General features: G+C 37.0%; 1 protein-coding gene across 1 annotated transcript in view; it reads left to right on the top strand.

Annotated features, from left to right (window-relative positions):
- COLEC12 (collectin subfamily member 12) overlaps nt 1–12,890 on the top strand; it is a 134,904-nt gene that overhangs the window by 118,956 nt on the left and 3,058 nt on the right. The window contains exons 6-9 of the mRNA XM_063451505.1: nt 3,446–3,964; nt 5,807–5,943; nt 9,726–9,838; nt 10,663–10,808. Coding sequence (XP_063307575.1) covers nt 3,446–3,964; nt 5,807–5,943; nt 9,726–9,838; nt 10,663–10,808 — 915 coding nt within the window. The remainder of the gene's footprint in view (nt 1–3,445; nt 3,965–5,806; nt 5,944–9,725; nt 9,839–10,662; nt 10,809–12,890) is intronic.

Raw genomic sequence — 12,890 nt, 5'->3', positions numbered from 1 at the left:
AATATTATAATAATATTACTCACCCACTACTCTAATAAGGAACTTGATACAAAATAAAGTAATATTATAATATTACTACTACTCTTTTACGTTTTCATACACATCAAACAAAGCTGGTGTTACTCGATTTGCTCTTACTGGTTAACTCCATTGTGGCATGCATGGCTAACTTTGAAGGAATTCTTGGACAAATATTCTATAGGAAATTCCTACATGAGGTAGTTCAAATATATAGATATATTCCGTTGTTCATTATTAAATGTAAATGTTTTATCTGTTCCTTATATGCCGGTCATGGTGCATGTTGAAGAAGAGTCTTGTAAAATAATGTATATGCAGGAGTTTGTACAAGTGTTTAGCATAAGTGGCATATTTTATTTTCATTTAGAACATTTGTCTTGATGTTGTAATCAACATTATTCAACCCCCATTGAAAATTAGGTTTATTGTCAAAATGTGCAGACTTTCAACTGTTCGCAATGAACAAATCAAACAAAAGCAATTGAAATAGCTCAACACAACGAATGCTTCAAGTGGTTTCCCCACATTCAACTGAAAATGCAACTTATAATGACTTCTCCAGTATCAAAATTATTTAACGCCCTAAATAGAATCCCACAACAGCACAAATATGCAAAACAGGTGTTGTTTGTCTTAAACACACCTGATGCAACTAATCATGGAGCTTGAAATGGAACACTTGAAATACCTGCACTGGCTAGGGGTTTGTTGAGTTTAACGTTTGACTGCATGTTAGAATAAGTCAAAATAATGGTTCACGAAGTAAGGAGAAGAGATCAATGCCCTTCACAAAGAGGGAACAAGATACAAAAAGATAGCAAAGGCAGTGAATGTTCCTAGAATCACCACTGCAAGCATAGATCGCAAGTTCAAAGTTGAAGGAACAGTGGTTACACTAACTGGACGGGGTAGAAAAAGGAAGCTATCCATGGCTGTAACCAGATTTCTGAGAAGGTAGGTTGTGAAAACCCATCGAGTGACTGCAAAAGCCCTGCAGCAAGACTTGGTGGCAACAGACACCGTAGTTTCAGTGAGCACAGTAAGGTGCATACTAAATGCAGAAGGTTTCAATGCCAAAACTCCAAAATGTTCACCACTACTGATTCAAAATCACACAAAAAATTAGCTCCAATATGCTCAAAATCAAATAAAAAAGCCACAGAAGTTTTGGTATTCTGTTCTGTGGAGCGATGAAACAAAACTGGAATTTTTCTGCCCCATGGATTAACGGTATGCCTGGAGGAAGAGGAAGGAAGCATATGCTAAAAAGAACACTTTGTCTACAGTGGTGGTGGTTCGGTGATGTTCTGGGGCTGCTTTGCACATCTGGCACCATCTAGCACTGGAAGCCTGCAGCATGTGGAAAGGAAGATGGGTTTATTGAAGTATCAGGAAGTCCTAGGAGAAAACGTCATGCTGTCTGAAAGCTGAAGCTTGGGCGTCATTGCACCTTCCAACAAGAAAATGATCTCAAGAATACCTCAAATTCTACCAAGGCTTGGCTGCAGAAGAAGTCCTTTAAAATTCTACAGTGGCTATCACAGTCACCTGACGTGAACCCCATAGAAATCTCTAGTGGAATTTAAAGAAGGCAGTTGTAGGTTGCACGCAAACTCAAGAATAGTACTGAAATGGAGGCCATTCCTCATGCACAATAGGCTAAGGTTCCTCAGGAACGCTGACAGAAACTGGTATCTGGCTGTGTATCTCGTTTGCAGCATGCCATTACAGCAAAAAGGTGCTGTACTAAGTCAGTACTAAGATGCTTGCCATGAAGGAGTTGATTCATTTTGAGACTGGAGAAATCATTATAAGTTGCATTTTCAGTTGAAATTGGGGAAACTACTTGAAGCATTCATTGTGTTGAGCTATTTCAATAGCTTTTGTTTGATTTGTTCACTGCAAACAGATGAAAGTCTGTAAATCTTGACAATAAACCTGATATTCAATGGGGTTCGAATAATTTTGATTACAACTGTACAATCATTGTCTTGCATTGCATGTCTGGATTTTCACTAAAATAGTCAAAAATCCTTCAGAGATTAAAACGTAACATTTTAATAGAAATACAGTTTTAAAAAAGTATTTTTCATTAATTATCAGATACATAGACACTTTTCTAAACAATCACCAGTTTTATGGTCATGTTTAGTTTTTGGCAGACTTTCAGGGAAAAAAATATTTCTACTTCTTAGGATTCTGAGAATTGGTACACACATTACTTAATACTGAGAAGCAATAATATTAATGAGCTGAACATGTGCTCATTTCCTCCAATCCTCTTACATACGATTCATTTTACTTAATTACTCCAAGCTCTGTGACCACCGAGTTTAACCCCTTTGCTGCTGCAAGTGTATCTCCGCCCCCGGCAGTGTCAGGGGGTTTCATTAGCCAACTTGGAACATGAGTTACAGGCTGGCTAATGTCAATTCTGTGCATATTTCTATGCACAGAATGTCATTCATTTGCTGAGAGCAATCATCTGACGCTTTCAGCCAATGAATGAGCAAGCTGTAGTGGTTATGAAGTTGGGGTAACCTTTTAACATGCAGTACTTGTGTACTACTGACATTCATATTAAAATTCCGAATATGTGTTCCTTTGTAACCTGTCATAACTTTGTTCTTTGCAAAATATGTTTAATTATTGACCCACAATAATTTGCTGCTACCTAACGTAAGCTACCTGGTAGCTAAATTAGTAAAACAAAGAAATCTGCTCAACTGAGAATAAAGTAATTTTAACTAAGTATTTCTAGAATGTAAGGCCTGATTTAAGCTTCTCATGTGATTTTATATGTTTGGATAAACCTTTACAATTATTTAATTTTTTTCTTAAAATATATTATTTTTTATTTTTTGATTTTTTGAAAAAAATGATTTTAAAACTTTATCCAAAAATATTACATTATTTGAAAAGCTTATGTGAAAATATTAAATGAAGGCTTAAAGTAGAAAAAAAAATTGAATTAATTTACTTCATTCCATCGCAAAGAAAGGAGGAGCCTGTTTTATGGAGTGAAAACCTTACAAGCAACAATATTCTTCTTCTTCACTGGAGAAGTATCAATGAAATTCTTTCAGAGACTTTAATTGTGATTGTGTCCATAATATTCTAAAATAGGGTTATTTACTAAAGTGGGAATTCAAACTGAATTTCAAGTTTAAGGCCAGGTTAGCTAATCTGAAAGCATAGCTGACTTTTAAAATTTCAACTATTTTGACCTTAAATTTGAAGTTCGCTTTGAGTTTTCACTTTAGTGAATAACTTTGAATATGTTTTATGGGCATTAAATTAATATTGCATTACATAATTAGTTGGCTTCACTATGGCTATACTTCTTATCATATATCTGATGATAGTTAAACTAATTTTGTGGTTTACAGAGAAATGTTGTTTATTTTACATGTAATCATTTCAGGACCACCAGGCCCTAGAGGACCTAAAGGTGAAAGAGGACCACAAGGTCTTAGTGGATCTAGTGGACCAAAAGGACAGCCAGGAGACAGAGGAGATCCAGGATCACCTGGACCTGTAGGTGAGAGAGGACTACCAGGTCCAATTGGCCCTCCAGGAGAAAAGGGCTCAAAAGGTTCAAGAGGCTCGCAAGGCAATAAAGGCCAGAGAGGATCTCCTGGAAAAACTGGTGAACCAGGTCCAAAAGGATTCCCAGGACCTCCTGGACCACCTGGAATTAATGGACCACCTGGGCCTAGTGGACCACTAGGATTGCAAGGAATGAGAGGCACAACAGGGGAACCTGGTGTACCTGGTCCAAGAGGTCCACCTGGGGCAGCTGGGCTTCCTGGTATACCAGGACTAATTGGACCTAGAGGTCCTCCAGGCCCTCCAGGCCCTGCTGCTGAACTCACACTTGAAAGATCGTTAGCATTACAAGCAAACCCTACTTCAGAATTTGATCTTGATCCTTCAATAACTGGTAAGTTAAACTTAGAAATACTCTCAGCAATGTGTTCCCTAGACTTCTTGTTTATGTCTGAAATGATACGAAGCTAAAGTCGCTATATCTCTCGTGTTTGCCTTGCTTGCATAAAATATGTTTTAGCTAGTACAGGGCAAGATGAAATGAATGATTTGTTCTTAACATAAAAGAAGACTTATGAAAATTATATTTTAATACAGTAAAGAATGAAAAATAAGTATCTTGAATGTTGGAAGAGGTATGTTGGATGTTGGAATGTCTATGGGTCACATATGGTCTATAACTGCATTGTATGATGCAATGACCTCATGATAATTGATATATAGAGGTATCACTATTCTTACAAGCAACTGATGCTGTACCAGGGTTCATCAAGGTGGAATTAAAGTCAGTCTGCTTGGCATGCTTGTATGTACTGTGATGGAGATCTTATGGAGATCTGGTAGCAACGTTGGATTAATTACATTCCTTGGAGCTCTTAATATATGGTATACTCTTGGATGTTCTCTGTGTACATAGAAGGAATTTTACAGTTTCTCAGTAAATATTGAAATATTTTTCTTACGACAATAAATGTATTTGAATTTCTTAAAATGATTAACATTCAAGCAAACTAAACCAAAACATTTCCAAAACCAACACCAGTGATAGTGTAAATTAACTTACACTAGATAATTAAGTTGCTTCTCCCTGGACCTTCCAAGTTCTAACATGTTATCACAAGCAAAGTTCTAAGCAAAGTGAGAAACAGCAAACCTATAAAAAAAAATAAAAAATGTTTATAGTGTAAACCTGTGATTAAAATAGGGATATGGTGGGTTAATAATTGCACTCACAAGCCAGAAGATTATAATAGGCATTGAATATAAACTCAATGCATGCAGGGTAGGATGAAATCCTTCTTCTGTGCTCTCCTGTAGTGCTGAAACTAAAGCAGGAGATAATAATTATGTAGTAAAATCGATAAAGTCTTGCAAGTCACAGATTTATTGCACTTTTTTTGTCTTGACCATATTTCCTCAGGGGAGGTGTGAAGGAGTTCCAAGTAATGCGGCAATACAATACAATAATACAATAATACAAATGCTAATTTTACTTTATAAGCACTTATTTTTATAGGTTTGCTGTTCCCCACAATGTTGGTGCTTGAAATTATTAATGCAAGATATTTTAACAATATATCAAAAGTATAACCCAATTCAGGCCTCGATTCAATACGGTTATAACATTTTTCAAATGATTTAGCTAAAAAAAATATTGTAGACTTCTGTAGATAAATCATGTATTGAATCATTTTTATGAGGCCCAAACAGATAAAAAAAAAAGAAATACTAATTTGAATAGAAATCCATACTTTCTATCAGTCCAGAATTCACCAGGTTAGTCTCTATTTTGGAACCCTGTCTTGTATTGGTATGTTCTTCCTTCTTGGGAACACCCTAAACCAGAGTGTCTATAAACAATAAGCCAACCCAGTTTTTCTATAGTTCCAGTCAGCTCGACATGCATGCATGCCAGAGTGGTATGCTGCCTTTAGATTGTACGTATCATGGTGACACAGTTTGCTTCACTAATCAGATCCTGATGATATTATTTCACCTTCCAATATCTGTTGATATGGAAATCAGGTACCCACACTCATTACATGCAATTCGTAGGTTGTGTTGCAGTTAGATATATTTTGTTGCTTTTTTTCTTATTCTTATTCTTTATTTTAATTTCAAAAATATGAATTTTCTTCTTTATTTTTATTAACAAATTACTTTTTGGATGCATTTGCCCACCCTTTCTAAAATATAAATATACTAAATGTAAACTTCTTCCTTCATTTTTTTCCAGGCTGCCCGACAAATTGGGTAAACTTTACTGATAGATGTTACTATTTCTCAACTGTTAAGCAAATGTTTGATGAAGCCAAGGTCTGGTGTGAAGAAGAGAGTTCAACATTAGTAATCATCAATAGCAAGGAGGAACAAGTATGTCTGCTAAAAAATATGCTGTGTGCCATGTTTAACATTGTGAACGTTAAAGTAGCATGAATGCTAACGTTACTCATTAAGCTGTGTTCCTTCTTTATTATTTAGATCAGGGCTGGAGTGCAGTGGGAACTCCATTCCCTTACTCCCTTTGCAGGAAGAGCTAAGGCTCTACTCTTCTTAATGTGAATGAAGGAGTGGTGCTCACAGTAGAGGAGCTCTGGGTATTTTAAAATTGCGCAGAATCAGATGTGGTTTTGCTCTATCTTAACATGATAAGTGTCCTTGTCATACCTACTGCCACAATTGCATGCCCACCATCCCGGACAGAGGTGGGCAGGCAAGGGAGCAGGCTGTCCAGGGGCAAACCGCCCAGGAAAGGGGCAGGGCTGCATGTGAAAGGGCTGGTTTTGCTTATAACATTGGCAGGACAGTCCCCAAAGTGGAAGTCAGCATACCCCCTCAAGGCAGACTATGCACTGAGTACAGCTGTAGCCCTCAGCACATTGTCCTAGTGCCCAGTCCCCTCCAGCATCATGAACTCTAACCAGTAGACTGAACATCTGGACAGTAGAAAAAGAAAAAACGTCTCTCCTGGTATACATTTCCAAATTAGGGCATAACCGTATATATTATAACCAAGAAAAATAAGAAAAATACTTCAGTCCCTAGATACATAGAGTCAGGAACAGAAGTGAGGAAATTCCCAGAGTAGATGAAATAAATTCTTGCTGAACTGGAGAAACCCAAGTAGCAACTATTAGGGAAAGCATCAGTGATACCTGTGAAAATGAAAAATAAAATAAAATAAAATTCCACTTAAATGCACATCTATATAATCGTGGATATTTCCTTTAATAAGCAAGGGCTTGAAAAAAGTGATATATTAGCTAAATCACTGATAGGAGAGAGAGGGATAGGTAGAAATAGGACAAAGTAGCTATAACATTAGTTCCCAAATGTAACTAAATACTTAGTATTTAGTTATATATCCAATTAAACCACCTAATACCACAGGATAAAAAATCCCTACATAACTCATTTAGAGGATAGGTCACTATGATGACGGAATAACCCTTGCAGAAACCTCACTATTGATTCAACCCTGCATATTTAAATCGAATCCTACTAATCTCCTATAAACTAGGAAATTCCCATTCCCCTAACCCCTCCCCCCCCCCCAAAAAAAAGTGTAAAGAAAAACTAACTTGAATTAAATCATAATGCTGGCTATGAATAAACAAAATAGAGCATATATGTTAAAAGTTAGTAACGCCCAACACACGTTTCGGCGCTAAAAGTAGTGCACCTTCATCTAGGGCTAGCGTTGAATGAACTCCCATAGTCTGCTTTATATAGGAAAGCGCCAATAAGTAGGACAACCTCTAAATTACTTTCAACCAATCAAGTGTGGGAATTCCCTTGATGTAAAAGTAAGCGTCTCTAGGTCCACCCACTATATTACTGTTAGTTAATTTTAAGTTTTGGCACTAGGTATTTAGTCTTATAACACCACGTATAAATGATCACCTGAATGGAGACTGGATCCATTGCAGCATGTAAACGAACATGCTCGCCCTGGATAGTCAACCTGAAAAGAGCCGGGGATTGAATACCCCAAAAATCGCCCCCAAAAATCGCCTGGCGAACCAACTCGGAATGCCTATGCCTGAAAATAGCAGTGCTGGGGATTCACCCGAGACTCAAGGTGATTCCCCTGAGATTGTGGGAGTGCACTTTCAACCAAACAAGTTTTGTTAGAGGCGGATACTATTCCATTAATGTAAGTGGGTGGGCTTATGTCGTAATAGCCCGCTCATCCATGAGTAGGGGTGTCATTTCCTAAGTGCACCCACTAAATTACTGTTGGTTAGTTATTAGTTTTGGCACTGGGTATTCTGTCTTATAAAGCCCCATCACTTAAGGGCCACTGGGAATTAAATACCCCAAAAGTCCCCTGAGATTCCTCCCGCCCATAGTGAACCGCCAGCGAATGCCAACGGTTGAATATATTTTGTGGGCGGGGATCAACTCGAAATGCCCATGCCTGAAGATACCAGTGCTTGGGATTCGGGATTATCCCCTGAGATTGTGTTAACAGTATGTATGTCCAGATGGCGATCCCTACTTATAAACTAAAAAGCTGACTTTGCATTAAAACAAGGGAATAAGGGGAAAAGGTCAATATGATGGCAACCTTCTATTATTTACATTAGTACTGGGAGGTAGACAACAATTAAAAACAATAGGAGAAAAAAAAATTAATACTTAGATTTATAAAGTAACAAACTCAAAATAGTTTAATATTTACATATATAAATAACAGGACTTTTGTGATGAAGTAATATGAGAAGTTTATGACAGTTTTCTATATTAAAGAATGGATACAATAATGGGTGTAATTTCTCACTAGATACACAAGATAGGGAGTGTAAGTGAAACCTTCATTCAATCCTAGGGGTGCTTTAGTCTGTAGTTCATATATCCAATAGCATTCCCTTTGTTTGAGGACGCAATCTAAGTCGCCACCTCTTTGGTTTCACTTGTTCAATCCCAGTTCTTTTGATAATCCTGAGTGGCACTCCCACAAGTGTCTTGAAATCGGTGTATCATTCTTATATTTAACAGATCGAATGTGTTCCAAAACGCATAGTTTAAACTGTCTGAACGTCTTCCCTATGTATTTTTTTCCACACAAACAGTTTAGTAGATACACCACTCCACTTGTTTTACAGTTAAAAAAGTGTTTAACTGAGAATTTCTTATCTGAGGAGCTGCCTTCAATGGTTTTAGAATTATGTAGGATATATTTGCACGCTGTGCAGTTGCCACATCTGTATGTGCCTGTCAGGGTATTTAGCTCTGTGCGAAGGAAATGTGTTCCACTGCGTGAGCCAAATGGTGGTCACAGCAGATACTGACTGGTTTTCGGACACCCTTTTGGTTATTGAGGACTGAACTATGAACCATTGCTCTGAAAGTGGACCAACCATTATAGGAAAAAGAAGATATAGAATGTGGCGTATACTGCGCCCAAATATTATACGTACATACACCTCTGCGAGGAAAAGTTGGTAAAATACCTCGGAATAATAAAACAGAAAAAAATAATAGTGCAATACAGTATATAACAGTGCAAATATTTGTGCTAGGTAACTGTAGGAGAAACACTCACATACGGTAGAGCTATATAAGAGCTCTACTTTTTTCAGCGTGGACGGTATAATCCCCGTCTAAGGATGTAAGGTGGTGAAGATGGTACTGGTCCTCCAAATGCACAATGGGGATAAAAGAGAAAGAGACGCTCTGATAGTGTAGTAAGTACTATAAAATCAGGGTAGTAAGATAAAGTAATGTACTTACAATTTGTAGAGCAAGACTTGCTCTAGTTATCACAGCATGGGTGGTACTATCCCCACCTAAGGATATGATGGCACCAGGTAGTTGAACAGGACATAGAGGAATAATAAATATAAAATAATAAAAAATAGATGTCTAAAAGTATAAAATAGACTATTTATTATAAAATATCACATATAAAAGTATAGGTACAAATGTCCAAAATATAAGGGGGTCCCACTTAGCAGCCCCCATTGTTATCTTACGGTATAGTGAGCGGAGCGCCTATAAACCCTGTTTTTTCATTGTAGGAAAAAGTTTAGCTACCACTGCTTTCAAATTTAGTTTTTTCCAGCAATGACATTCCATCTTATCAGGTTGTTGTGCCACAGTGTTATATTTAATAAACGAATTTAATTATTTATTTTTTATTTTTTGCATAGCAATTCTTAAGAAGATATATAGGGGTTACGAGAAGAGGCTTTTGGATTGGTCTCACTGACACTGAAGAAGAGAATTTGTGGAAATGGGTAGATGGCACAATACCAACCTATACGTAAGAAACAAATATAAGAGCCTTTTATAAGTAATTTGGAACATATCTTCATAAACTGAATTTTTCATTGTATTTAGTAGGGATATCCTTGAATAGTTTTATGCTATTTTAGAATGTGCCCTAGACTTTATTTATCTATGTATTATTTGTTTATTTATAGTGAAGCGCTGCTGAATAAGTTAACGCTATACAAATACCAATAGTAATAATAGAAAATGCACATATGAAAGGTTGTTATGGAAACAATGGAATGTTTACTATCTTGTTAGAACTTTGGCACACAGTTTCTACTAATAAACTACCATTGAATTTCATTGTTTTTGTAAATATATGAAATATTACTTAAATGCCTTTGAGGGATGGCATTGTTAGTTTGATTTTTTTTATGTGTGCACTATAGACTATTTAATATATCTTCCATTCCATCCTCCCTTTAACAATGCACCTGCTATCCAAAATTAAGCCAACATGAAGCATAGGTAATGTTTAAAACATCTCAATATCTTTAAAGACAGGACATCATGTAATATTCCTTACGTTGGAGAGATTACCATTATATGTAGACTTTGACGCTATATAGTATTGAAATTGTGGAGAAATGACAAAAAAAATTACATTTCAGCAAAATAGTCCAATGAGAAAAAATCCCTAACTCAGATATTCTAGTCTAAAATGTGTTTTCACCTTTTAGCCACAATTCTGGTTCAGGGAATAAACTTGTTTTTCATTGGTGTAATATTAAATATACATGCAGTTCAATGTTGGTATGTAATAATTTAATGTCTTGCAAATTAACTAATGTTAGCGCTGTAATGTTTTTACAGGAACTGGAAGCCTGGGCAACCTGACAACTGGGCTCATGATGAGGGACCCGGAGAAGATTGTGCAGGGTTAATAAATGCAGCCTTATGGAATGACTTCCATTGTCATGATTTTAATAATTTTATATGTGAGAAACCCATGAATACAGGTAAGCAATAATGAAAATGTGTCAACATATAGATATCTATATAATACAAGAAATTGTTCAGTTTATAAACAAACTGGAATGTTAATGACAGATAATTGCAATTATTCACTTTAATAGTAATTGTGGATTATTGTCAAAGGAGTTGAAAATATTAGGCCAAAATGCTGAACTGAAAAATAGTCTAATTGAAAATTGTTCTTCAAATCAGCTGTATTGAGCTAGAATCAGTTCTCTTCATTTTTGTGACGCCTATCCGAGCGCGGACTTTGACCCGGCCAGCGCACCTCGTTGCACTGCATTCCCACTAGACAGTGGAAATGCCGCCGGTTTCTTCTCTTTCCTAAGCATTGGACAGGTCTGAAAGTATCGGAGACACTGCTCGCTGTGCACCAAAGCCTCTTAATGCTTCGGAGGTCCCCCTAGTTTCTGACACTCGTGGCTGTGCATACATCGATGTCATGTGGCATCCATGGGCCAATCAGTGCCCTCATTTATTCATTTAAACTCAGGAATGACCAGTTTTCATTGCCCTGTCATGGTTTCCAGTTTGGTAGTTCGAGAGTGTGTTATTTCTTGCCCGTGACTTGTTCTTTGACTATTCTGACTTCTGTATCCCTTGACTTTTGGCTCGTCTACCATTTATGTACATTCTGTTTCCCTGACCTCGGCCTGTCATGTACTATTCTATATTAACATTAAATCCGTCCATTCTAAGTTCCGGTAACATGTTTTATGGTTTATTTGTTTATTTATTTTTGTTACTTAAGTTCTGCGTGTTGGGTGTTCCTAACAATATTATTACCAATAGAGTATCCTAACAATATTAATTCTTCTTGATTCTCTGCTCAATCTGTTGAGGCTTATTCATAGGGGAAGTCAGGGGAAATACTCCACCAGTTTTTGCAATAAAAATAAGTAAATTAATAAATTGCAACTAACATCAACCATAAAGCCAAAGTAGGGTGTGATAGAGGTCTTTACATATGAATGCCCCACTCATGTCAAATCGAGATTTGGAGACATCCCTTGTTGTGCCCGCTTTTGCTGACTCGTGCAAAAGTGTCTGAGCACACCTTCATAGAAATGGAACTTTACTGCTGCTTTACTTTGAAAAACTGAGCAGATCTGAATCTTTTTCCAACAATGGCTTCAATGAATATGTACATTTTATAGGAGGACCCTGTTTAATTATTTAACACATTACCTAACATATGCTGTGATTTAACATTAAAGCTGATTAATACGTTTGTCCTTATCATATTGTAGTTAATATTTATTCCCGGTAAATCAAGGAACACTATAGGGTCAGGAGCACAAACATGTATTCCTGACCCGTAGTGTTAAAAACACTATCTAGCTCCCCTGCCCCACCTAGATTGTCATTTCTGATGATCTTTGCCAAGGAGGTGGGCCGGGGGTCGGAGTCAAATGCCACCCTGGCCAATCAGCATCTCCTCATAGAGATGCATTGACTTAATGCATCTCTATGAGGAATGTTCAGTGTCTCCACGCAGAGGGTGGAGATACTGAATGTCAGTGCTGCATACTGTACAGCACTGCCCCAGGAAGCACCTCTAGTAGCCATTTGAGGAGTGGCCAGTGGAGGTATCCCTAGGGAGCAATGTAAACACTGCCTTTTCTCTGAAAAGACAGTGTTTAGTAGAAAAAGCCTGAAAGGACTGACTATACTCATAAGAACAAATACATGAAGCTGTTGTTCTGGTGACTATAGTGTCCCTTTAACCATAGTAGACGTGCTACTGTGTTCGTATAGGGGAAAGCTGGGGGAAGCAATCACACAACTGTCATTTCTTCTAGTGTATGTTATAAGTAATGTAGTGAGGTTTAATCTTATAGGTAGCCGAAAAAGTTTGGATTATGTTCTAACCATAATCTAATTAGACCAGTGAGGAGTGTTTTGTAATATTTAAGATGGGAGATAAAAGCATGTACAAGCATTTTAGTTGGAACAGTCATTAGAAAGGAGTGGATACAATATTTTTATGATTAAGGGAGGAGGAGGTCTGAACCAAAGAGATATCCTGCAGGGTAGAACTAATTATAGTACATTTTACATGTAGG

The sequence above is a fragment of the Pelobates fuscus genome, chromosome 4, assembly GCF_036172605.1.
Source record: "Pelobates fuscus isolate aPelFus1 chromosome 4, aPelFus1.pri, whole genome shotgun sequence".
Lineage (NCBI taxonomy): Eukaryota > Metazoa > Chordata > Amphibia > Anura > Pelobatidae > Pelobates > Pelobates fuscus.
Note: the sequence above shows the minus strand (reverse complement) of the source record. Positions and strands in the feature narration are given on the sequence as shown.